The sequence below is a fragment of the Triplophysa dalaica genome, chromosome 3 (genome assembly GCF_015846415.1).
Source record: "Triplophysa dalaica isolate WHDGS20190420 chromosome 3, ASM1584641v1, whole genome shotgun sequence".
Lineage (NCBI taxonomy): Eukaryota > Metazoa > Chordata > Actinopteri > Cypriniformes > Nemacheilidae > Triplophysa > Triplophysa dalaica.
Window position 1 is genome coordinate 1,768,823 of NC_079544.1, and position 24,275 is coordinate 1,793,097.

The 24,275-nt window shown below is 36.0% G+C and overlaps 3 protein-coding genes and 1 long non-coding RNA gene across 6 annotated transcripts; 1 reads left to right on the forward strand and 3 right to left on the reverse strand.

The window, feature by feature from the left end:
* The first annotated feature begins 279 nt into the window (after positions 1-279).
* LOC130418331 (NACHT, LRR and PYD domains-containing protein 3-like) lies at positions 280-15,094 on the forward strand. Of its 3 annotated transcripts, none has more exons than XM_056744403.1 (13): positions 280-358; positions 525-568; positions 1,144-1,174; positions 1,774-1,884; positions 1,988-2,024; positions 2,620-2,824; positions 2,914-4,666; positions 5,587-5,760; positions 6,252-6,425; positions 11,835-12,008; positions 12,494-12,667; positions 13,776-13,949; positions 14,074-15,094. In XM_056744403.1, the coding sequence occupies exons 3-13, from the start codon at positions 1,149-1,151 to the stop codon at positions 14,096-14,098; spliced, it is 3,027 nt and encodes a 1,008-aa protein (XP_056600381.1). In that variant the 5' UTR covers positions 280-358; positions 525-568; positions 1,144-1,148; the 3' UTR covers positions 14,099-15,094. The 3 variants fall into 3 exon arrangements, with proteins under 3 accessions (XP_056600381.1, XP_056600383.1, XP_056600382.1); XM_056744404.1 differs by having other exon boundaries at positions 323-358; positions 470-568; XM_056744405.1 differs by lacking the exons at positions 11,835-12,008; positions 12,494-12,667; positions 13,776-13,949; positions 14,074-15,094 and adding an exon at positions 9,981-10,956 and having other exon boundaries at positions 295-358.
* LOC130418332 (uncharacterized) lies at positions 7,084-10,055 on the reverse strand. Its single transcript, XR_008906316.1, has 3 exons — positions 9,937-10,055; positions 9,412-9,569; positions 7,084-8,318 (listed from the first exon to the last, which is right to left on the reverse strand). It is a non-coding gene; the product is annotated as an uncharacterized LOC130418332 (long non-coding RNA).
* A 2,450-nt stretch (positions 15,095-17,544) lies between the features above and the next one.
* Positions 17,545-20,458, reverse strand: zp3f.1 (zona pellucida glycoprotein 3f, tandem duplicate 1). The gene is made up of 11 exons (XM_056741554.1): positions 20,428-20,458; positions 19,380-19,391; positions 19,116-19,294; positions 18,839-18,936; positions 18,659-18,750; positions 18,399-18,579; positions 18,200-18,305; positions 18,035-18,123; positions 17,874-17,965; positions 17,691-17,769; positions 17,545-17,625 (listed from the first exon to the last, which is right to left on the reverse strand). The coding sequence occupies exons 1-10, from the start codon at positions 20,456-20,458 to the stop codon at positions 17,717-17,719; spliced, it is 933 nt and encodes a 310-aa protein (XP_056597532.1). The 3' UTR covers positions 17,545-17,625; positions 17,691-17,716.
* A 925-nt stretch (positions 20,459-21,383) lies between these two features.
* On the reverse strand, positions 21,384-24,262 carry LOC130415694 (zona pellucida sperm-binding protein 3-like). The gene is made up of 10 exons (XM_056741566.1): positions 24,196-24,262; positions 23,930-24,114; positions 23,756-23,856; positions 23,601-23,680; positions 23,350-23,530; positions 23,149-23,254; positions 22,988-23,076; positions 22,799-22,890; positions 22,610-22,706; positions 21,384-21,459 (listed from the first exon to the last, which is right to left on the reverse strand). Exons 1-9 carry the CDS (start codon positions 24,260-24,262, stop codon positions 22,648-22,650), a joined length of 960 nt encoding a protein of 319 aa, XP_056597544.1. The 3' UTR covers positions 21,384-21,459; positions 22,610-22,647.
* Between the last annotated feature and the right edge of the window lie 13 nt (positions 24,263-24,275).

The following is a 24,275-nucleotide window of genomic DNA, read 5'->3' on the forward strand; positions in this document are numbered from 1 at the left end:
ACACATAAGAAAAAAAGAAACTGTTTGATGAATAACTTGTAACACACTTAATTCTAAGCGGCCTCAGATTTCACATCATCTTTGTTTTTTTAACAAAACTAAACATGTCTCACAAAAGTATTATTGTAATGACAGAGTAAAACTATCATTGCAGTTCAAACCCAACAGATAAAGGAAACACTAAACACCACACTGTGAAAATGAGCAAATGTGTGTTGGATTGTGTGTGTAACATTATCTTGAGCTCTTTTAAGGCTCCTCCTCCTTTACAGGTAACAGGTGAAAGTGAAACTATTGCAGCAGAAGACATTTTACAGTGAGAAACATCTCTGGTTTTATTAAAGATAAGAAAAATACTGTGAGTATCTGAAAGTTATTCAGTAGATTCAATTGACTATTTAACTTAATTTACATCACGTTTATCAGTTAAGAACTTTCTCAGATATGTTGTGTGTTATATTTGGATCAGGAAGTGTGTCATCTTCTAATAGTGATTCATGCTTTTGGACTTTCTTCCTTCTCAGTCAAAGCTCTTAAAAATTTATATATATTACCTGAAGAAATCAGGGTGAGTACATCTATTGATTTGTTTAAATTAAAATCTTTTTTAAAATGAACACAATTTGTGACCATTGATTATATGTTTTTTCTCTCTTTGCTCTGATGGGATGTGTATAAGTAACTATATTAAATTGCTCTAGTGTTTTTATATGTATATGTGTGTTTTAAATGTATGTCTGCAGATGGAAAATAAGCCTGTTGGCTAAATTCGGTACAATACATGATATGGAAACATTAATGTTATAATTGTACATGGTCCCTTTCAAATAAAGTTAAATAATAATAATAATAATAGTGTTTATAAACTAAATCAGTAATAGGTGAATTGTTGGCAGTTTTTATTGTGAAAATACAAGATATACTGTATAAGTGAAAGTGAAATCATCAGTTGCAGTTCTGCACCATTTTGTTTTAACAGATAAAAAGTTCACAGTAAGCTGCACATTTCATCTTTTAAACAGTGAAGTGTCTCATATTATTGTTGAACTGTCGTATTGTGCTGTAAATGTCTAACATGGACTGAACTATAACTAAAGATGAGTGATTTAAAGAAGTGTCTAACACACAGTATGTTTATTGCAGGAACAATGAGTCTCTCCAGAAAGTTTAAAAGGTGAGATGACTAAAAGATATGAATAAATGAATATTGTCCATTTTAACTGTAATTGAAAAATGTGTTACATCTGTATTTAGTTTATATGATATATAACTGTCAGAGTTTATAATTAAATCATCTTTGCAAAAAGCTATTAATCCTATAGATCACACAGTAGTTCATAATAAATTAATATTTGTTTGTGTGAGGAGGGGGTTTCTTTGGTTTAGTTTATTGTGTGTATTATTAAATTCTCTTTAGATAAGCAGTGTACATATCTCACTATAGCACAGAGGAGGAATGAAATTGAAATCTTACTGTACGAGTGATTTTAGCAGGTTTGACTTCAGACAGCATTTGTGTTCTTGCTTCAAACGGGGACTCATAAGATTTTAGTAAAACTCATGTATAACATATTTCATGAACGCAGTTTAGTGGTCCTTACAAACATGTTGAACTATAATAGTTTATCACAGCAGAAATTACTTCTATCTTTATTATCTGAGCCTGTATAAGAAATGTTTTTGTTATATTTCCTTTATTTATTCTAATATACTTTACTCATTTATCACATTACTGATATATTGCAGAAACTCATTACATTACTGTTGTTTTAGTTTGACTCGTGGAGGATCTCCTGAATCCAGCTGTGTGTCCATGAGGAGTGATGAATCAATGGGTGGACCACCTGAGTTCAGTTCAGAAGACTGTTGTGATGCAGAAGTGAGGTGAGAACAGTCTGATGTCTGTCAAACTACTGAGAAACACACATGTGTTTAGCTTTTTACTGTATTATATGTTTGAATGTAAGTACAAGTTGTTCAATTACAGAAACACAACAGATGGATCAAAGGACTCAGTTTTTCAGGTAAGATACTTTTTTGCTTCCTTTGCTTTTGCAATTTGACATAATTTGTTTCAGTTGTAGTTCTCATTTCTTTACTGATTCTGTTCATTATCATCAGTTGTCTTCAATAATCAAACAATCATTACTCAATCACTTAAGGATTGAATTAACACTGATTCAGTGTTACTTTGAACACCCCGCTGGGGATTCCCATATAAACACCAAGTAGTGTTTAATTTAACATCACAAATTTTGCTGTGAAACAGTAATGTTCAGTCAAAATCTCAATAAAACATGAAACCCAACTGTGTGTGCACCATTTCCTTTAACTGTACTTTACATAGATTACATCATTTCTATAATGACAGTGTAAAAGGTATCAGTTATCATTTAAAGTGAGTAATGCATGCTCATCTGTGTATTTAATAATTTTGTGATCATAGTTTTGTTTTATTTATCAGTTTCATGAAATGGGTCTTAGTAATGTAGAAAAAAACTGTTTAACTATGAGCTTGTGGTCTGTCATTTATGTTTATCTGAGGCCAAGAACAAATATATTTTCCCCCGCTGTGAATTCATCTGAATAAATCTCTGTGTGTTTGAACAATGATTTCAGGAGCTTGAGCACAAACTCATCTCTCTGATGAAGAAAGAGCTGAAGATCTTCAAGAGTCTACTGAGTCCAGATTACCCATCATGCACTGAGAGAGAAGAGGAGGATGATGAAGATCATATCATAGTCAGAGAGATGTTTATGAAGATCACACTGAACATCCTGAAGAAGATGAAGCAGACAGACCTCGCTAACAAACTACAGACCAGTAAGAGATTCATGAATTTATTCATGTGGATTCTTTTTTTATTTGACATTTCATGCATTTAATTTATTTTGTTTTCCATTACACAACAGAATTTGCCCCTGTATACATGAAGAAACACAAATCCAGACTAAAAGAGCAATTCCAGAGAATGAATGAAGGAATCTCACCTCAAGGAAGCTCAACACTTGTGAATGAGATCTACACAGAGTTGTACATCACAGAGGGAGGGAGTAAAGACATCAATAATGAACATGAGGTGAGACAGATTGAGACAGCATCCAGAAGATCAGAGACACAGGAAACACAAATCAAATGTAATGACATCTTTAAAGTCTCACCTGAACAAAACAAACCCATCAGAAGTGTGCTGACTAAAGGAGTCGCTGGAATTGGAAAAACAGTCTCTGTGCAGAAGTTCATTTTGGACTGGACTGAAGAAAAAACAAATCAAGATCTTCACTTGATATTTCCACTTCCTTTCAGAGAACTGAATCTGATCAAACAGAAAAATATCAGTCTGATGGATCTTCTTCATCAGTTCTTCACAGATTCAAAAGATCTGAGATCAACAGACTTTGATGATTATAAAGTTCTGTTTATCTTTGATGGTCTGGATGAGTGTCGTCTTCCTCTAGATTTCTCAAAGAATCCGAGTTTGTTTGATGTCAGAGAATCAGCGTCAGTGGATGTGCTGCTGACAAACCTCATCAAGGGGAATCTGCTTCCTTCTGCTCTGATCTGGATCACCTCTCGACCAGCAGCAGCCAATCAGATTCCTCCTGAGTGTGTTGATCTGTTCACAGATGTACGAGGATTCAATGACCCTCAGAAGGACGAGTATTTCAGGAAGAGAATCAATGATGAGAGTCTGGCCAACAGAATCATCACACACATGAAATCATCCAGAAGTCTGTACATCATGTGTCACATCCCAGTCTTCTGCTGGATTTCAGCCACTGTTCTCCAGAGAATGTTGAGTGAAGCAGAGAGTCAAGCACAGATCCCCAAGACTCTCACTCAAATGTTCACACACTTCCTGATGTTTCAGACCAAACTGAAGAGTCAGAAGTATGATGGGAAATGTGAGGTAGATCTTCCGCAGGCTAGAAAGAGTCTTGAGTCACTGGGAAAACTGGCTTTTCAACAGCTGGAGAAAGGGAACCTGATCTTCTATGAGGAGGATCTGAGAGAGTGTGGCATTGATGTCAGAGAAGCGTCAGTGTACTCAGGAGTTTGTACTCAGATCTTCAGAGAGGAGTTTGGACTGAACCTGGGGAAGGTGTTCAGCTTTGTGCATCTGAGCGTTCAGGAGTTTCTCGCTGCTTTATTCAAGTTTCTGTTATTGATTCAAGATAAAGAAAACAAGTCAAGCGTGAGTGATTTACTGAAGAGTGAAGTGGACAAGGCCTTACAGAGTGAGAACGGACACCTGGATCTTTACCTCAGATTTCTTCTGGGTCTTTCACTGGAGTCCAGTCAGACAATCTTACGAGATCTGATGACACAGACAGGAAGAAGCTCTGACAGTAAACAGGAAATAGTCGAGTACATTAAGATGAAGATCAGAGAGAATCTCTCTCCAGAGAAATCCATCAATCTGTTTCACTGTCTGAATGAACTCAATGATCATTCTCTAGTGCAGGAAGTACAAACATATGTGAACAGAGGAGATAAGTCTAGTCTTACTGGAGTCCGTCTCTCTCCTGCTCAGTGGTCGGCTCTGGTGTTTGTGTTACTGAACTCAGAAGAGAAGCTGGATGAGTTTAATCTGACTAAATATGATCGATCAGATGAATGTCTTCTGAGGCTTCTGCCAGTGATCAAAGCATCCAGAACAGCTGAGTGAGTCATTTTAAATCCTCCCTATACATGATCTGATGCATTTTAATGTAAGAAAAGGTTTACTGCAGACGTTATGATCATTTTACAGACAGTTACAGTAACTGAAGAGAGAATATGCTCCACTGCATTCACTTCCATTGTTATTGAATAAAGTTGCACCACATTTGTATAAAGTTATACTTTAACCAATCATGTGTCTAGACACACCCACATCCTGTTGTCAACTGTCACATGTGTCACAGGAAGTCATTAAGCTTCAATTGATAATGAATGACATCACATTGGTTTGTTGCTGCAGGTTGTTTTTATAAAAGGTGCTAATAAGGTCATATTTACAACTGTATCTACTATTGGTGAAGTGAACGTGAAGATGGACTGTGTACAGATCAAATCAATATTTTTAACACCTGTGTTTCATCCTGACATGATATTTGAGACTTTTTGGCTCTTAAACACAGAAAACGTGACTGTGTGTCACTTCTCAATGACCAACTCTGTATTTAATGTTTTGATTCTCTAACATGAAAATGTAAATGTATTCTGCCAGCTCATACTTTCTGATAACATTTATATTTAACTTTAGTGCTGTAACATTATAAGTATAAACAAGTTTAAATATTTATTTTAATAGCTAGAATTTTAATAGCTTGAGGTTTTCCAAACACCTCTATTTGTGTTTAAAAATTACTGTTTGTATTTACTAAAGACATGTTATTTGCTCTGTTTAGTAAATCTGGCCCTAAATCCTACAGTGATCTTGTTTAATCTTTTAATTTGAACAGTTTTTTATTTTTTTTGTACATCAATACAGTTCTGTCAGTAATTCTCTAGGTTCTCTCTGAGTAATCCCCAGCACTGATATAAGTGTTATACTAAAATTTGTGGTTTAACTCACTGTTGTGTTGTTATTTCTCTCTCAGTCTGAGTCGCTGTTATCTGACAGAGAAAAGTTGTTCATCACTGGCGTCAGTTCTCAGATCAAACTCCTCAAGTCTGACAGAACTGAAACTGAGTTACAATGAACTGAAGGATTCAGGAGTGAAGCTGCTCTCTGATGGACTGAAGAATACAAACTGTAAACTGAAGACACTAAAGTAAGAAAATCCTCAAAGCAATAACGTGTGTTTGTAAAATCAGTAGAGTTCCTTCTAATATTATTTATAAACTTACTATTTTTATAATCACACGTTACTGTCAAGTATTTTAGCTGTTTATGTTTTTCTGTTTCACTCTTGTTCTTGTGTTTATGTGTGTGGTAGTACTACTTGTGTTATGTTTTCTCTTGGATTAACTCCTTCAATTTGTATTAATCTCATTTGTAAATCCCTTTGGATACAAGTTTTAATAAATGGAAATGTAAAAAGTAGAAAATTAAATGTAGAAAGTTTTTCTCCATTTGCATGAAGTTAAACGTTACACTGTTTTGTTGTAGACACACATTCATGTTTTGCTTATGTTTTCTGTCACTCATGCTACAAATTAAGCTTTGATTGAAAATAAATGAGATCAAATTGTTTTGATGGTAAATGTATTACTACAATTTTTAACATTGTAACTCACTGTTATCTTGTTTTTTCTCTCTCAGTCTGAGTCGCTGTTATCTGACAGAGGAAAGTTGTTCATCACTGGCGTCAGTTCTCAGATCAAACTCCTCAAGTCTGATAGAACTGAACCTGAATAACAATGAACTGAAGGATTCAGGAGTGAAGCTGCTCTCTGATGAACTGAAGAATACAAACTGTAAACTGAAGACACTAAAGTAAGAAAATTCTTAAACTAATAATGAGTTTAACTAAACTTAAGTTAACTTTTTACATGGCAGCTCATGAGTAGCAAGACAAATTAGTAAGATTTTGCTTCAATCTTTCGGATAATTAGCAGTAAATTTGTTGCTTAATAATTCATCATCACTCAGCACACAAAGATATAAACAACACGTATAGGTGAGCTTCACTTCTGCGGTTCTCTGCGTGTGTTGTGCCTGTCTCTGATGTGCCAATCATGTGTGTTTCACCATACACACTGACTGACTGCTGTGATGTATGCGTGCGCAGAGACGTGAGGGGAGATACACTCTAAAAAAAAATTTGTTTACTCAACTTAAATTTTCTAGTTATCTTTTTGCACTTAAGGATTTAAGTTGAATTTACTTAATATTTAAAGTATTTTCAACTTAAAATGTGTAGTTGGCATAATTAAACTATTTGGCCCAACAATTTATTTCAAGTTGCCTGAACTCAAAAAGTTTATTTGAAGCACGTTAACTTACATTTTCTAATTATCTAAACTAAATTGTATGTTCTTTGAACTTATTCTGGCATATTATCTCAACTTGCAATAGCACATTCAACCAAATAAATAACAGATATTTTTCATTTAAATTATTTCATGTCCCTTACATATAAATACTCGTTAAGGAGAAAACTCAAAAAGTAGATTCTCATGACAAAAATGAAATATAACATTATGTGTCACATTTACATTTACATTTAGTCATTTTGCAGACGCTTTTATCCAAAGCGACTTACAGTGCACATATTACAGGGACAATCCCCCTGGAACAACATGGAGTAAAGTGTCTTGCTCAAGGACACACTGGTGGTGGCTGTTGGGATCGAACCAGCAACCTTTTGATTTACCAGTTCAGTGGTTTAACCCACTAGACCACCATCTCACATTTAAAGTATCTCCTACACAAAATGACATCTCCACTTCAATAATTCTGAGTAAAACTCATGCATAAATACACATATCCTTACAGAAAAGACACATGAATTTCACATGTGATCATATGCTTACCACATGTGTTTAACATGTGCAAAAAAACACATGTCAAATGTGTGTTTTTTGAACATATGGGTGTGAATCCCATGTGAATTCCTGAGTGAAACACATATGATAACATTTAAAAATCCATGGGATGAAATGTGAAAAACAGGTTGTCATGTGAAGAACATGTGTTCACATGTGGAGACATATCACCACATGTCGCACATGTCATCCCATGGGTTTTTACCTGTAATCATATGTGTTTCACATGGGAATTCACACCCAAATGTTCCAAAAACACACATTTCACATGTGTCTTTTCTGTAAGGGATATAAATATATATATATATATATATCAGTATATATATATATATATATATATATATATACATAGAATATAGAAATACTGAAAAGTAAAAAAACTATTTGAACACACATGAAAAGTGTTAGTCCACAAAAACATGATTTTGGGTGAACTAACACTAAGATTTTACACATTTATAAAACCACTTTAACTTCGAAGTAACTTAAAACAATTGAAAACTTAAAGAATTTCTGAGTAAAATTTAAACAGATTCTTGGAATAAATTAATAAGACAATGCATTTTTAAGGGAGTGCACTCTTGAAGTACAAGTTTCAGCGCTGACGTTCATCAGTGGCCTCTGAATTACCTCAAAGGTGTATCTGAGGTTTTTGGGTAGTTTATGTTGACAGCATACAACAACCCCATCATGTTCACATAGGCATTCTCAGAACAACTGCTTCCTCAATTGAAAGGGCCACATCACACAAGCTGCAAGGAAGGGGGTCTGTCACATCTTCCACCACTGTGAGGATTCCAAGAGTCATGCCTCTGGTCATCACTTCTTCCGAATCTGTGTTCTGTATTTAAAAAATGACAAACTTCAAAATGTGTGTTTTCACATATACAGCACTAAACATCAAAGACTTAAATACAACATGAGTACACCAAATCGTATTTACATTCAACAAATCAAACCTTATTTTAAAGCCAACATGTACTTTCATGACAAGTCCAGCTTGAATAACTATGCTGACGCATTGCTGCCGTGCATCGAATGCACCATCAGAATAGTTCCTTACTAATGAACAATTGTTTTTCATAGGGATGTACAGAAATGCCTCCACTTTGAATAAACATCATCCAAATTCATGTTTAATAACAGAACCCAGGCAAATTCAGTTTTAAGATGTCCTCAATGGAAACAATTACATTCCAACTAGTGCTATTGCTGATATGACATGTCTTTTAACCCAGCCCTAGTCTCTGCCATATTTAATTTAATGCATACCCACTTGATCAAAAGTTAAGGATCCCTTCACAAAAATGTTTAAATTAAAAATAAATTATAAATTACAATAATAAATTAAAACTTTTAATTAGAGTCCAACAAAAAAGGAATTTCTTTAATACTGTTTAAAAGGCTACCAAGTTGAGACCCCATGAAGCTGAATGATAAAAAGCAAAGTGTACGATTTAGCAAATTTTAGTCAAAGGGTGACTACTGTGAAGATGCTAAAATATAATATACTGTAAGTCATATATTTTGAATGCTTTTAAGCCACAACATAAATCCCATAGTTACAACAGTGTTGTTCAAATTTCTAAATCTTTATTTCTTTTTTTTACTCTAAATTTGAGTAAGTGATCCTAAACTTTTGACCGGTCCTATACTCCATCCACATCCAACTTCAACTTCTCAATTGTGCGTACGCATGTTTTACAAATCCCTACTATCGAAGAGTGTACAGAAGCTAAATTTTCAGGTGCAACAAGTGCCAGATTTGATACTGAAACTCCGAACTGGACATATTTTTAACATAAAAACAATTTTAATGCTGCAAACGAGTGAAGTCTGTAAAAGGAGGCGGGGCTCTGTTGTCACTGGACTCACTTGCAGCATGTCATCCTCGCTATGGCAAAAAGTGAGTGAATGTGAATATATGTACTTACATTTTTATCTAGGCTGTCCATTATGGCCCTGATTTCTACAATTCCATACAGCACTTTGAACGGTACAGACACAGCAGCTTTGGTAGATGGCGGTCTATACCCTCATAGAAAGACTTGCTCAGATCCAGTGTCACTAGGCTGTTGAATTCTGCACTGATCTAAAGTAATTATATTAAATGACACAAACATAACAACAACATGTTAAAGTACATTGCAAGAAGTATAGCTACTAATTAGGTAGCATGTTACAAAATTGTATTAATGTCATTGTTCTGCTGAACACAAAATAACATATTTGGAAGAATATCAGTGACTAAACAGATCTCATCCCAAATTTACTGCTGTAGTAGGGAAAATAAATAATATGGGATTGATTTGGTTACTGAGATTCTTCCAAATATCTTCCTTTGTGTTCATCAAAACAAAGAGATTAATACAGCTTGAGAACAATATGAGGGTGAGTAAATGATAATAGCATATTCATTTTTTAGTAAACTATATATTTAAATAATAACAGAATCATACCTGTCTTTCACAAAAAAGAGCAGCCCATTTCTTCTTCCTTTCAGACACTGGTCTTCGTAGAGCATATGTGCTGCTCATGGCTCCATCCACAAAACTCATGTCTGGATTTTTCTTTTTCATCTCTTGGCACATCAGTCCCCTTTCGTGTTCCAGTGTTTTCTGGTCTTTTCCGGCAGGTAGATCTGGGAGAAAGTTTGTTTCAGATCTTTTTGGCTTCTTCACTTTGTTTTGTTGTCCTTGGACTCCCTCTCTACCTCTCTTTGTAGACTTTACTCACTGTGCTTATAACAAAACAGCGCCTCTCTTGAGGCATAATGCCGCAACTGCAGTTACAAAAAACAGTCCATTGAGTGCACCCAGTGTTTTTTGAGAAGACTACCAACTTGGAGTTATTTAAATGATGTGTGATCTTTAATGTGAAAATTCATGCAGATGTAGTCAAATCACACAAGCTTTTTTAATTAACCACTTTTGCAGTAACGTTTGCGAAAAGCATGTTTCACTCGCACACAAAGCTATTCTAGTGTTTGTTTATTCATGTCACTTGCAACGAAATAATATAATAAGTATTATGATCAAAGTTTTTTCAGCAATGGGAGCGTTCACTTACATCTATGTCGTCTAAATAGGTCGGACTCGGTTCAGCTGCTAAGTAACTTTTCAGTTCACGTGAAGGAGCGTCCGGTCGCACAGGCTTTGAAGCCTGCCATACGTTACCATTTAACGTTACAAAGCTTTACATGGAATAACATAACATTTGTCAATCTCGCGTAAACGCTGATTTGGCTGTATAGTGATTCGTTTTGACGCAAATAACTTGAACAGGAAAAATTAATTATGAAGGCGCGTTATGTCTCACAACACATTTTCCCGCTCTGTATTTTGCCATTTATCCATATTTCTCTCTCACATTATTAGAACGGTGCAGATTACTTTACTTAATTACACATTAATTGAAATATTGTGATATAATTTGAATAAGGGAGGGCATATATCATATATCCTCCATGTAAAATTAGCAGCAACCGCCTTTTAGAGACAAATAATGCACGTATTTAATGAATTGTAGAAAAAGATGTGCTAGATTAAGTTACTAGTTTTGTTGATTTTTTTAGCTTTAATTTGCAGATGATCAACTAAAGTACTGATAACTGGGTTATATGTGGGAACACCACATGGATTGCAACGGTCTAATCAGTCAGATTTAGAAATATTAATAGTGTAAAAACACATTGACGATTTGTAAAAATACATTGACGATTAGTTCATACATGTTCATACATGTTCATACATGTCAATAAACTCCATGTCATGGCCTACGAACATCTCCCGCCGCTTCGCTGCAGAAGATCTCGCGATATGCTAACCTTACTGGTTCAGCAAACATTTTTAAGTTGAGTCGACACATTCTTTAGTTCAGTCAAATTGAGACTAGTTGAGACAGTGAAAACTTAGCATGTTCAGTTATATCAACAAATTAAAAAACTGCAAGTTGTGTCAATTTACAAAATTATGTTGAGAAAACTAAAATGCGGAATCATTTTTTACAGTGTAGGCATCGGAACTGTCTTTTAACATTTCCCGACCCGACATTACGGATTTTTTAAAGCCTTGCGCAAACAGAAACACTCAAACACATATAAAATCCCCAACAATAAATTGTATAGGTCAAATTTCCTACCGTAAACATATAAAAAATTGTCAAAAAACACGTGGGAAACACGCCTTCAACTTCAACTTTTTTATTCATTCACCTTCGGATTTACAACTTGGCAGACTGCTTACTTTCAAACACGGCAACATAACACGCATGAAATGTCAATTTCATGATCTCATGTTATGTACTCTTTAACTCACTTTAACTCATGTACTCTGTTTTCTTGTTATTTCTCTCTCAGTCTGAGTCGCTGTAATCTGACAGAGGAAAGTTGTTCATCACTGGCGTCAGTCCTCAGATCAAACTCCTCAAGTCTGACAGAACTGAAACTGAGTTACAATAATCTGAAGGATTCAGGAGTGAAGCTGCTCTCTGATGGACTGAAGAATACAAACTGTAAACTGAAGACACTAAAGTAAGAAAATCCTCAAAGCAATAACGTGTGTTTGTAAAATCAGTAGAGGTCCTTATAATATTGTTTATAAACTCACTATTTTTATAATCACACGTGACTGTCAAGTATTTTTTATTTTATGTTTTTCTGTTTCACTCTTGTTCTTGTGTAAATTTGGTGAAGCAGCACTACTTGTGTTATGTTTTCTCTTGGATTAACTCATTCAGTTTTTATTAATCTAATTTGTTAATCCCTTTGGATACAAATTTTAATTAATAAATGGAAATGTAAAATGTAGAAAATTAAATGTAGAAAGTTTTTCTCCATTTGCATGAAGTTAAACTTTACACTGTTTTGTTGTAGACACACATTCGTGTTTTGCTTATGTTTTCTGTCACTCATGCTAGAAGTTAAGCTTTCATTGAAAATAAATGAGATCAAATTGTTTTGATGATAAATGTATTACTAAATTGTTTAACACTGTTGTGTTGTTATTTCTCTCTCAGTCTGAGTCTCTGTGATCTGACAGAGAAAAGTTGTTCATCACTGGCGTCAGTTCTCACATCAAACTCCTCAAGTCTGACAGAACTGAACCTGAGTCACAATAAACTGAAGGATTCAGGAGTGAAGCTGCTCTCTGATGAACTGAAGAATACAAACTGTAAACTGAAGACATTACAGTAAGAAAATCCTTAAACTAATAATGTCAAATATGTGTTTGTATCAAATACAGTACATTCAACGGAGGTTCTTATAAAAGTTGTTGATCACAGTGTAAGAGACACAACAGTAGTTATGTTTCCATTTCCCTTCAAATTGTACATGAGATCTTTTTCAGGCAATATGAAAAAGGAACGTTTTGCAAAACTGCATTAGGAACACTTTTTGTCACGTGGTGTATGAAAGTCACATGATCATTCTGTGTAATGTTTGGGCTGAACATCTGGAATGATAGGATGTAAGGAATTCACATTATGTAATATCTTATTTGTGAGTCTTAAGTAAAACATAACTGTGGCAAAATCCAACAATACATTGTATTGGTCAAATTGCCTACAGTAAATATATCAAAATCGTGATAAAAACACAGGAAATACGCCTACAAACTCCACTCGCTGCTGCCGCTCTTTGGTAATAACCCACTCGAGTTTTGGTATTCTGCTTTCATGTTCCTGTACTTTCTTCTTAGCAACGGCCTTCTACAGCACCTATGATCTATTTTGCTCTCTCAGATTCTAGAGTTTCAAGTAGTTGTATCTCAGCCAAATATTGTAAAGTCCTAACAAACTAAACCTCAATGTAAACTTTATTCAGATTCTGTTGTGAATTTTCTTTGCGTGTTCTGAAGAATTATTCTGAAGTCTCGAGTTTTGATACAAAAACCACTTTATTAATGGAGTAGGATTGCAATGTCACTCTCTTCTCCCTTTTTGGAGAAGCCCTTATATAGTGTGCTTAACACACACACATTCTCACACACACATCCTCTGAGACCCCCATTATAATGTAAAACAGATGTGTTTTCCTCCCCCAGCTTACCTAGGGTCCTTTGTGTCAACTAGCATTCGGCCCCCAAGATAAGAAACTCTTAAAATGATTTTAACATATGATGAAAATCTGTAATGGAGACCCGGCTCCTTTCTGTGAGAAATAACTGTGAGACACTTTTACCAAAAACATACTGTTACAAATCTACTAACAAATAACCTGAATATTATATTAAGCTATTCGTGGTATTATTCTAAAAATGGCTTCAATTTATCTAATTTATTTTTCTTCTCTCTTCAGTCTGTCTGGTTGCAGTATTGGATCTGAAGGTTGTGTTGCTCTGACTTCAGCTCTGAGATCAAACCCCTCACATCTGACACAACTGGATCTGAGGTGGAATAATCCAGAAGATTCAGGAGTGAAGCTGCTCTCTGATCTACTGAAGGATCCACACTGTCAACTACAGACACTACTGTGAGTTGTACTTGTGTAGATTTGGATTTGTAGCACTACTTGTGGATTAAATAATTCAGAAATGTCTAAAGATAATGAATGTGATGAGTGTATTTTAATATCTGATCTCTCTGATGTTTTACAGTATTGAGTCTCGAATGTATCTATAATCTACACACCGTAGTGTGGCTACAAGGCCAATAAGCAGTTTGATCACAGCATGCATCAAAGTTCCTTTTGTTCTTGGACAGACAAATCTATGCTGTGAAACAATGTCTGTTCGCTGTACTTTTAACAAAGAAACACAATATACAGACCTAGTGCTATGAGGGGGAAAAGAGAAAATTCCCCTTCAGATCTGATTTGTGCAGATCAGACTTCATACATAACCAGAGCATATTACTTTCTGTTGCCATGGAGCTTTACCTAAAGTACAAAAGCTTGTTTAAATGACTAATAATTTGTTTATCAAGAAATTGTTTTATAAATGTCATGATTCCGCTATCATGTCATGTTTATTCTTGTTCTTGCACCGGAGTCATGGCATAGCCTAGGGTTTTGTGTGAGAAGGACATGGCTTAGATATTGGCTGTCATGCACTTTCTCGTGTCTCGTCTATGGCCCCGCCCCTCTGGTTCCTCGTTAGCTTCCCTTCAGTGTTTTATTACCCACACCTTCCTATTGTTAATTATTCTTTGTTCGTCTCTCTATTTAATGCCCTTGTATTCTCTGTCCTGTGCTTGTTTGTTTTTGTACCTTCTTGAATCTTGTTGTGTCCACATGCTCGTGGGAACTGCCTTGTTGAAGATTTGTCCACGCTGTGTCCCAGAGTTTCTGCTCCAGCGCTTCTGCTCCATTTCGTTACCTTTAAGATTTTTGTTACAGCTTGTTTACCCTCCGTACGTTTTTCATTCCGGTTTGGCTGTCATTGTTATCCCCTGTATTTGACCCTATTGTTGGTTTTGTGTTTTTGTTCCGTTTAATTAAAGTATTTTGTTACCAACTTCACTGCCTGCATTTGGGTTAGCTCACTTCCTATTTCAAGCTGACCTGACCTTCATTTCACTGCTTGTTGTATATTCTCTATATAACTGTACACTGAATAAACTGATGTGCTTTAGTAGATTTTAAAAGATATGATTGAAATATATTTCATATAATTATATTCCTGTTTTTAACAAAATGTATTACAAATAATGTAAAAATCTTGGGAAGAAAATCTACTTATGCTACTTATAAATCTACTCTGCTGTTTGTATTTAAAATATTTAAATTTTGTTTAAACAAATTAAGTAATTCCAACTCAATTTAATTATGTTAAACCCGATTAAATTGATCAAATTAAGGTTACTTATGTATTTTGTGTTGAGACTATATAACAACATTTTTGTAGATATTACAGCCTTCGCAGTTGATCTGTAGTTCCAAGCATGCTTTTTAAGATCAACTGTAATTTTAAGTTTGTTAGTAAAAAGAAAGACTTTTTCATGTTTTGTGTTGATTTCTCTTTGAGATTTAGGAGAGTTTTGGTATTTTTAATTTAAGGTTTCCTAATCTTTCGTTATAAACTGATTTCCTGTAGCTCAGTGGTTAGAGCTTGGTGTTAACAACGCCAATGGCATGGGATTGATCCCAGGGAATTGCACATACTTCGAAACAAATGTACTGTATAGGATTATACAATATAAATTGCTTTGGATAAAAGCGTCTGCCAAGTGCGTAAATATAAAATGGAAGTTGTTACCATTGTCCAGAAGTGCATTATTTAGATCAACAGGAACCAGGAACAAAGCCAACAACAAATGTACTTGTTGCATCAAAGAGTGCAGAACAGTACTCTACTCTCAGCCAGTCTTGTCTCATTGCTCCAAGGTTACCGCAGGATGCAGTTCATGCCCAGACCTGATGGCAGAGCTGAGAATGGGAAGGGGTGACCTGACAAGAGCTGAGATGATTGAGCTGGATAAAGGACGCGGCAACTTGACACGATTTTCCTATAACATTTCAAATGCTATTAGATTGTTAATGATAATCTTAAATCTATAATCTACTTTAAATTTAGTTATTTTTTAGTTAGACTTGTCGTGCAAGCACTGTTGAGCTTGTGCAGAGGCAGCAGCTTTTGCCAGAGGGGAACTGGAATCCCCTGGTTGGGCCGGGGTTCTCCTGAGGGTTTTTTTCTCGATTGGAGTTTTGTGTTCCTCGCCACCGTTTGCATATTATTTTGCACTATTTGCCTGGCTGGGGGGGCTGCTTTAGAATTCAGAAGCTAGACATAATATTGCATATAAGAATTTTTTGTCTAATATTTGACCTGTGTTTCTCTCTCCTTTGTCAAATGTGTGCTTTCACTGTGTATTTTTGTGTATGTGCATCTATGTCAATGTGTGTAAGTATGTATGCATATTGTGTGTGTGTGGAGCATTTGTATGTCTTGTTTTCACCTTTTTCTTGTTTTTACAGGTATATGCCTTTAGTTGTTTTACTTGTATTCAATGTCTCTCATGTACAGCTGCTTTGTAACAATGAAAATAGTAAAAACCGATATATAAATAAACTTCAGTTGAGTTGAGAAGAGCGGTGCTTGTGCCTAGACTGAGGGAGGCAAAATATCAGTCATGAAGTGTTTTTCACTTATTGAGCAGTAGCTTATGCCAGTATAGAGACCTCCAGTCTCTTCTCACATGACCACCTGTGTTGTAAAAATAGTATGTCTATTTAAGTGAATCGTGACACATTTAGGTCGGCGTTATTTGTCTACTTAAAGTAACATTTATTTGATCAAAAACTGAATTTAAGTTTAGTATTAACTTTATTCTGGTTAATACGTTGTACTTGAATTATAGGTGCAAATTGTCAAGGATATCAAAATAATTTTTTTCAGTGCATTAATGAACAGTATTCGGACACAGATTACATCTGGAGTATCACTTAAGGGAAACCTTAACCCCACGAAGAGAAGAAAAAAAAAAAGTTCTCTCCTTTGAGTCGTTACAATTCTGTTTTAAGCTTGCTTATAACCAGACAGATTTTGCCCCCATATTGGAAAAGATAGTTAAGTGCCGCAGAACCGTTTCCAATCCTACAAATGAACTTTTTTCCTGCTACGAGTCAACAGGGGCAAGATCTGTTCTTCCAAATCTCAGTTTTGGGTGATCTTTAGTTTTTACAAATTAACCTCACGCTCAAGAGTTAAAGTAACAGTTTCGTCCTAAAGCAAAAGCTGATATTGACAAGGATTTTTAGAGTAGGTTCCAAGATCAGAAAGGATTGCATTACAGGCAGACTTCCATTGCAGTTTAATTTGCAGCTTCTCACATTTAGTCAGAAAAAAAGCAGCAGAAATGACATGTTCAGACATTACTTGTAGGACATAAACTAGGCGGAATTTTCCTTGTTTGGTCTACATCAGACACAAAGACATAACCAACAGTACAATGCATTTCATATTAGCGGTTTTGAAAGCTTCCCAAAGATTAAAATGTTCTACAAATATGAAATTATATTTGGACATTTTAGAAGAGTCTTTGTGCAACAAAGAAAAGAATCAACTCTTAATAGACAATCACATCTCAGAATTCCCAACTAGGGACCATGTCTTTATTATAAATGTTATTCATCCCACAAAACAATTTAACAGGCACAGATCATACTCCACCCTTGGGATTTACATCTCCAGTGGCTCGGAGGCACCAACCTTTAGAAATAACCAAAATTATTGTACACCAAATGAAAAAACAATAGTAAAAACCGAAAACAAACCTTGTTAAATGGAGAACAGGAGACACTCAGTTGTCAATGATAACCAGCGGTCCAAGCACAGAGTTTAACGCCAAGGATTCTGCAATTATTGTCAGTCAGGTTACAGCATATGTGGTATACAAACATTTGTCCAGGTGAAGTTTCAGGATGTAACTGGCATTTTAAACAAAATGGAAAACTAACCACTTCTTAATCCTCTTTTCTTCCTGCCTCGACAGTTAGTGTCACAGCAGCTACATAAAGAACTTTGAGAAGGATCATCAAGTAACGTCCATCTTCAAAGGAGGACACAGGGTTAGAAAAGGTTAAAAGGGACAATGAAATGATTTAGTTAGCAACCATACCTTGAGTTGGCCTTATCGTATTGACAAGCTTTTTTGCCACCATCCATGTCTCTAGGGTCCCACGCCACAAGCTTGCAGTGAATGTAGACCTTTTGAATGATAGAAGAACATAAGAACAAAAACGGATAATAGTAAGAAAAAAGACCGACAGGAAAAAGAACTCACATCTTCTCCAATGGCAAACTTAAATGCTTGAAGACTTAATCTGATCTCAGACAATTGGCTCCTCGGTAGAAATCTTGAGTTGGTGTTTTTACTGTCCACCAGACACCTTCAGTGAGAAGTCAAAAAGGGACAGTTAAAAGCCATATTGGTGTGCAATCGCAAATATTCATGGCACATACGTAGACTCCGTTCCATATACCCTTTATTGGTGATGAGCGGGTAAATACGAGATTCTGGACCCAGTTCGGGTGTTGTGGAGGCCACACATTCCTCCAGGAGAAGCATCAAAGGCTGATGGGTTTGCTGCTCGACCGAGGCAGCGATCGGGATTGTTGAGCCGAGCGAGAACGTCGTGGAAGTGGCCAAACCGCTAAAGTCATCTACAATTTGACCAGAGGTATTACAATGCCACTCAGAGAACAAACCTGGAATGTAAAGTTTTTTTCAAAGTATTCCTACCCCTCATGAGTGCCATGTGGAAGTTCAGATCTCCCTGTCCGTGTGTATGAAAAACCAGAGGATTATACAAAGGAGGTGCCCAGTCTTTTGGTCTGAGGGGAAAGAAAAAAAAAAAAGGGTTCAAGTAATTAATCACAGAAGCATGTTAACTATATAAATTATATAAGGCAAAAATAGCACCTTTTATAAGCACAGGCAACTGGGTAATAAACAGGAGATGCTTTCGACGATACAGTAGACGTGATCTCCGTCGCAAATACAATCTGATCTCTTGTCACCTTTGGATGAAAACACATCCCAAATTCACAAAAGATTGCTCCTGACATCAACACTCATGTAGGTTTATTTCACACAGTTAACTTCCTTCGTTCAACCCATTGTTACAAGTCACTTATAATATCATTACGAAACCGCTTTTTGCCATTAAAAAGCGGTGACAACATGACAACAAACTCACCAGCCTCCTAATAGTACAGGCCCCAAATTCAGCATTAAACACTGCCTCTGCCCCCTCAGGTTTGACTGAAACTTGTGACGGAGGACAATCACCCAACTGTAGAGAATATGGATCCACTTGCAGGTTTGTTTCAGTCCATCGTACAGACACAGAGTTTTTACCACAATCCACAGTGATTGCTAAAGAAAGATGAATCAGAGACTGTCAATGTAACACATTCACAACGTTCCTTTCCAGTCCTGATAACAAACGATAGATATTTACCTGCTTGTGCACCTAAGAAAGCAACCAGATTACAACAGACAAATACAACAAGAGAAGGCATTGTGACAATATGCTGAAGGATCATTGAAGGACTTATTTAAGCACTAACCTCATTTAAACGTTCACATGTGAAACTGTTTCTTAATGAGCTTAATGATCATCAGCTGCTCTGAAACTCTGAATCTGATCACGTGAGGTTCACCACTCGTTATACCATTTATGTTTTGGGGTGTGTTCAATTAAACAATAAAGAGAGCACGGTATTCATCATAAAGTGGGTTAGTCATATTGATTTTGTTTTTCTGAAAGTAGTGAAGGGGATAGGCAGGGACTCTTTGGGGGTGATATTTGCTAGGAAAGTTGAATTAGTTTTGTATGCTATTGCACTGGATTAGTGAAATATACTGTTGACCTGCTATAATAAAACAAATGTTCATCATTTAAGCTTTGTGAACTCAAAGAGTGGACACCTATTTCGTCAAAAGAGATCCAAAAGGCTTGTTGGGTAAAATGTATTTCTTTTCATAAATCATTTGAGTCATTCATCCTGGTGGTCTGTGGGTTTTAACCAATTAAAATGATCAAAAAAGTTTATCTTTAACGCCGTTTAAGCATTTCTTCCTTTTTGAACATGAAAGATTTCCAGTTCGCATTCTCCGATCTTTAACAAACCTCTTCTTTATTAGGCCAAAATACTCACAAACACACACAACAAAAAACAGACAAACCCAACCTTGAACCCAGACAAGTGGCCATATTGAATCCAATCATTGGCTGAAACAACCCAGCTCTTGGGCTTGTCTATAGTTTATCCAACAATGGGTTGAAATAACCCAGCTTTTTTTGTGGAGTGCGTGTACATCAGCAGGAAATATTAAGCCAATGTATAATCCTTATTTTTGGCATAAATGTTGATGCCAGATTAAAGCAGAAGGAAGCAAGGGAGAGAATGAAGAACATGAAATCGACAAAAAAAACACAGTTATTGGTTTGTATGTTTGGAGTCGTCTTTAGAAAGTCGTGATGGATGCTGCAGCTCTGTGGAGACCTGCAATGCAGGAGCAACCAGCAGTCTCCATTATTCCGTTACTAGTTGTAAGGATCCAGGAATGTTTGTTCCACTTTGAGTGGTATTCAAATCTGCTTTTAAAGACAGGATTTTGTGGTATGCCATATTCAAATTTGCACAGAGTTTCCCCCACGGTGCATTTGACCTTACTGGTACGTCAATACCCAGGTTTCCATTACCCTTTGAAGTGCCAGATTGAAAACACGCAAATTTAGCAAAAAAAAATGCATCGCAAAGTACTCACGCTCTCATGGAATCTAAACACAGACGTAAGTCACCAGACCATTCCATGTTTTGGCAGAACATTTGGAAAGATAGGATGCAAGGAATTCCCATTAGGTTATATCTTATACGATGTGCCAAATGCAGGAAAACAAGCAAGTGCAGTATGGAGATTTATTCAGAATAGTGGGGGTAGTATGAAAATAAGGAAATAGACATTCATCTTCACTCATCAAAGTAAGGGGCACTTAAAACGAGTTTTGCAACCTGCCATAACGTAAAAAAGTAGCCAGAATGACTTATCACGAGATGATCAAAATACACTTTAATTGCAGAACATCATTTAATGGAACCGCAATCATTCCACGATATTGTCTTAATTTGACATCTAGAAGACCTCGCCTACATTTTTCACAAATTTGTTATGGAAACCTGGCTTGTGCTTTTATGGGTGCACATCAAAGACCAGTAAAAATAGAAATACGAAGCAATTAAAATCCTCAAATATATCAGGCCACTTCATACCGCCGTGTCATACATCAATGGTGTGAAAAATATTAATGGGGATTCATAAAATGGAAGTCTTTAGACAAGTACGTCACAGTTTACTCCCAAGTTCAAAAAATAAGGTGGATAAACAACGTTGATAATCTGACAACCATGTTTGTTAAAAGTCAGAATAAAGGGCTTCAACAACACTTGACATCTCAGTCTTTTAATGGACAACATGTATAAAAGATGGTGACATAACTGACGACTTCTTGGACTCACTTCAAATAAATTCAGCATCTAAGAGAAAAAAAAAAAAATCATGAAGAGTTGGGTTCCAAAATGAGATCTCATCTTTTTAAAAATCACGCATTTTCCTTTTGCTTTCCAATTAATATAATTCAAACTGCAGTTGGTTTGTTTTGATTTAGGCCATAACTTACAGCTAACAAACAGTTCTCATTTTGGAACCAAACTTTATATTGTTGAAGTGTAAACAATTCAGATATCACAAGAATGTACATCGAGAGTAATCACCAGGGCACATACCAAACAGTATTCCATCAGGTCCAAGGAAAAACGAACCATTGTAATATACATAAAAGGGTGTTTCTGCAACTACAGCCAATTTTGACTCGCATTACAAATCAACCCAGTGAGTTTTGATATTAATCATCAGGGTCTAATGCATATAAAAAGAACAAAATTGAATAGTCATTAAGACTTTGATCTGGAACAGTTTTTTAATAATCATAATTGAATATACAGTTGAAAATGTGCTGCGGTAGAGAGGTTGCGGAAATTAAATTTTTGCTATTATTGGAGCTAGCTAGGTCTACTACATTAGTCTACTCGTAATATACATGAATTAAACCATGGGGCTGTTGAATACTTAAATCTGATTGGTTGATAAACATTCTATGGGTATGCATCAACTTGTGAGACGATAGTCGAAACTCTGTCAGCAATGTCATTATGTGATCGTTTCTCTTTCCATAGAAACTCGATTTGTCTTTGATAAAATGTTGTCATAAAAGCCTTTTCATTGTTGCGGTAAGGACTCAAGTGTGGGACTGGCACATTTACTTGATAAAAATGATCAGTAAATTACACAAAATTAAGATCCTGTAAATGAAAATGTATATTGAAAAAATCTCTTTGAAAATGTAATATAAGCAGCTTATTTAATGCATCTTAACATTGTGACCACAGTTGTGGGACATGAAAAAAGGATGTTTAGACCTATATCTGCCTGATAAATTTATAATAAATTGCATTAATTATAAAAATAGTCGTGTAATTACACACCTTGAGAAAATATATAAAGCGTCATATGAAAATTTTGAAAAATCAAAAATTCAACTGCGGGGACGTAGGAGCCAGTAGTTGCAGAAACGCCAATAATTGTAAACATTTCAGTACGGTTAATTCATCTTATACATGTACAAACCTTCATGATGAATTTGTTACGTTGGGCTAAAATCGCGGTTAATCTTCAGTAATTGTCAGGGGTCCCAACACGGATTTGAGAACCAGCCCTTGGGGTGCTGCGATCGAGAAACATTGCATTTGAGCTTGAATTATAAAAGTTCAATGAAGACGAGTAGATGACTGTAACAAACACAATGTTCTGATTTACCAGATTCAGCATCTCGCTTCGGTCGGCCTTTACAAGTAGAATCACAGCACTGACAAAGCTGGTTCTTCTTGGAGTTATCCAAAAGCTCCCACCTGTCAAGAAAACACCACTGTTTGATATCCTCACATACATTAATATGATATATTTAAAGTGATTAATGAAATGATTGAAATAGAGTTGCGCACATACTTTTCTGTGGTTTTATTGTAGTTACAGGCTTTCCTTGATTCATTTAGATCCTCAGGGTCCCACGCGATTAACTTACAGTGGATGTACACCTGCAGAAAAGGTAGAAAATTAGTACTGTGAATTCATATACATCCACATTCTTTTGAAAAGTCCTCAGTCACCTCTTCTCCTACAGCAAATCTGAAGGCTTGGAGATGAAGCAAGATGGATGAGGAGTGATACCTTGGTAGAAACCTGGAGAAGGTCTTCTTTCCCTCCACAAGACACCTATTATGGATGTACATCAAGTCAACTATACATGCTTTGGATTCTGAAACTGAAAAGATTTTGTGGACCTCCTTTTCCTATCAAACTGCACATACCCTTCATTGGTGATGAGTGGGTACGTAAGGGTGTCTGGGTACATTTCAAGAGTTGTGGAGGCGACACATTCCTCCAGCAGCAGCACCAGGGGCTGATGGGCTTGCTGGTCCACCTCGGCCCATATAGGAATAAAAGAACCCAGAGGAAAGACATTGGATTCGGCTGGGCCACTGAAATTCTCTGGTGGGGGATTACATGAGGCGAGTTACCTTAGAAGAATGAGAACAAAACTCACACTGTGTCTACTCACGGTTAAGAATTGCCATGTGATAAGCCAGTTCTCCATGACCTTGAGCAGGACTCTGGTAGAAAGGGGTCCAACCCTGCGGCCTGAATACAGAATTGATTATCCATCAGCGTTTAGGAGTCTTTGGGAACATATGTAGTACTGTTTTGTCATCTCACCTGTCATACACACATCTCACTGGATATGTGAAAGGAGGGGAGGTCTTTGACAAAGGCCTGTGAGTCAGTGTATTCGCATAGATCAAATATTTCCACGTCCCCTGATTTCAGAGGGAAAATAATGTTTCCATTACAACACTCAGGCGATTACGAAAACCCCAAATAAAAACTTACCATCCTTTTGAATTGACAATCACTGAGTTGATAGATAAATTCTGCCTCTGCGTGGCCTTTTGACGTATCCGTGAAGCTTGTAGGAAAGCAGTTACCGAGGAGAAGACCAGGTGGATTTCCATGCATGGATTTGTTCACTTTCCATCTAATGCGAACTGAACTTTCCTCACACACAATTTGGATATCTAAATGAGAAAATATTAATTTAATATTGACATTTTATCTTTTACTGGAATGTAAAAACACTTCATTTTGTCTTTCATTACCATCTTCAGACACTCCAATTGCTGTTACAACTGTGGAAATAAAAACCCATAACAGCAGATTCTTCATGATGCAGGTAACA

What these genes read in the sequence shown, in the direction of transcription:
- LOC130418331 (XM_056744403.1), top strand. Translation starts at nt 1,149, where the DNA reads ATGAGTCTCTCCAGAAAGTTTAAAAG. An exon ending in CTCTCCAGAAAGTTTAAAAG is followed by an intron (nt 1,175 to 1,773) that starts GTGAGATGACTA and finishes CTGTTGTTTTAG; the next exon opens with TTTGACTCGTGGAGGATCTC. An exon ending in CAAAGGACTCAGTTTTTCAG is followed by an intron (nt 2,025 to 2,619) that starts GTAAGATACTTT and finishes CAATGATTTCAG; the next exon opens with GAGCTTGAGCACAAACTCAT.
- zp3f.1 (XM_056741554.1), bottom strand. Translation starts at nt 20,458, where the DNA reads ATGGAGACTGCTGGTTGCTCCTGCATTGCAG. An exon ending in GTTGCCTGTGCTTATAAAAG is followed by an intron (nt 18,751 to 18,838) that starts GTGCTATTTTTG and finishes CTTTCCCCTCAG; the next exon opens with ACCAAAAGACTGGGCACCTC. An exon ending in TACGATAAGGCCAACTCAAG is followed by an intron (nt 17,966 to 18,034) that starts GTATGGTTGCTA and finishes CCTCCTTTGAAG; the next exon opens with ATGGACGTTACTTGATGATC.
- LOC130415694 (XM_056741566.1), bottom strand. Translation starts at nt 24,262, where the DNA reads ATGAAGAATCTGCTGTTATGGGTTTTTATTTCCACAGTTGTAACAGCA. An exon ending in CCACTCATCACCAATGAAGG is followed by an intron (nt 23,255 to 23,349) that starts GTATGTGCAGTT and finishes CATCCATAATAG; the next exon opens with GTGTCTTGTGGAGGGAAAGA. An exon ending in TACAATAAAACCACAGAAAA is followed by an intron (nt 22,891 to 22,987) that starts GTATGTGCGCAA and finishes TTTTCTTGACAG; the next exon opens with GTGGGAGCTTTTGGATAACT.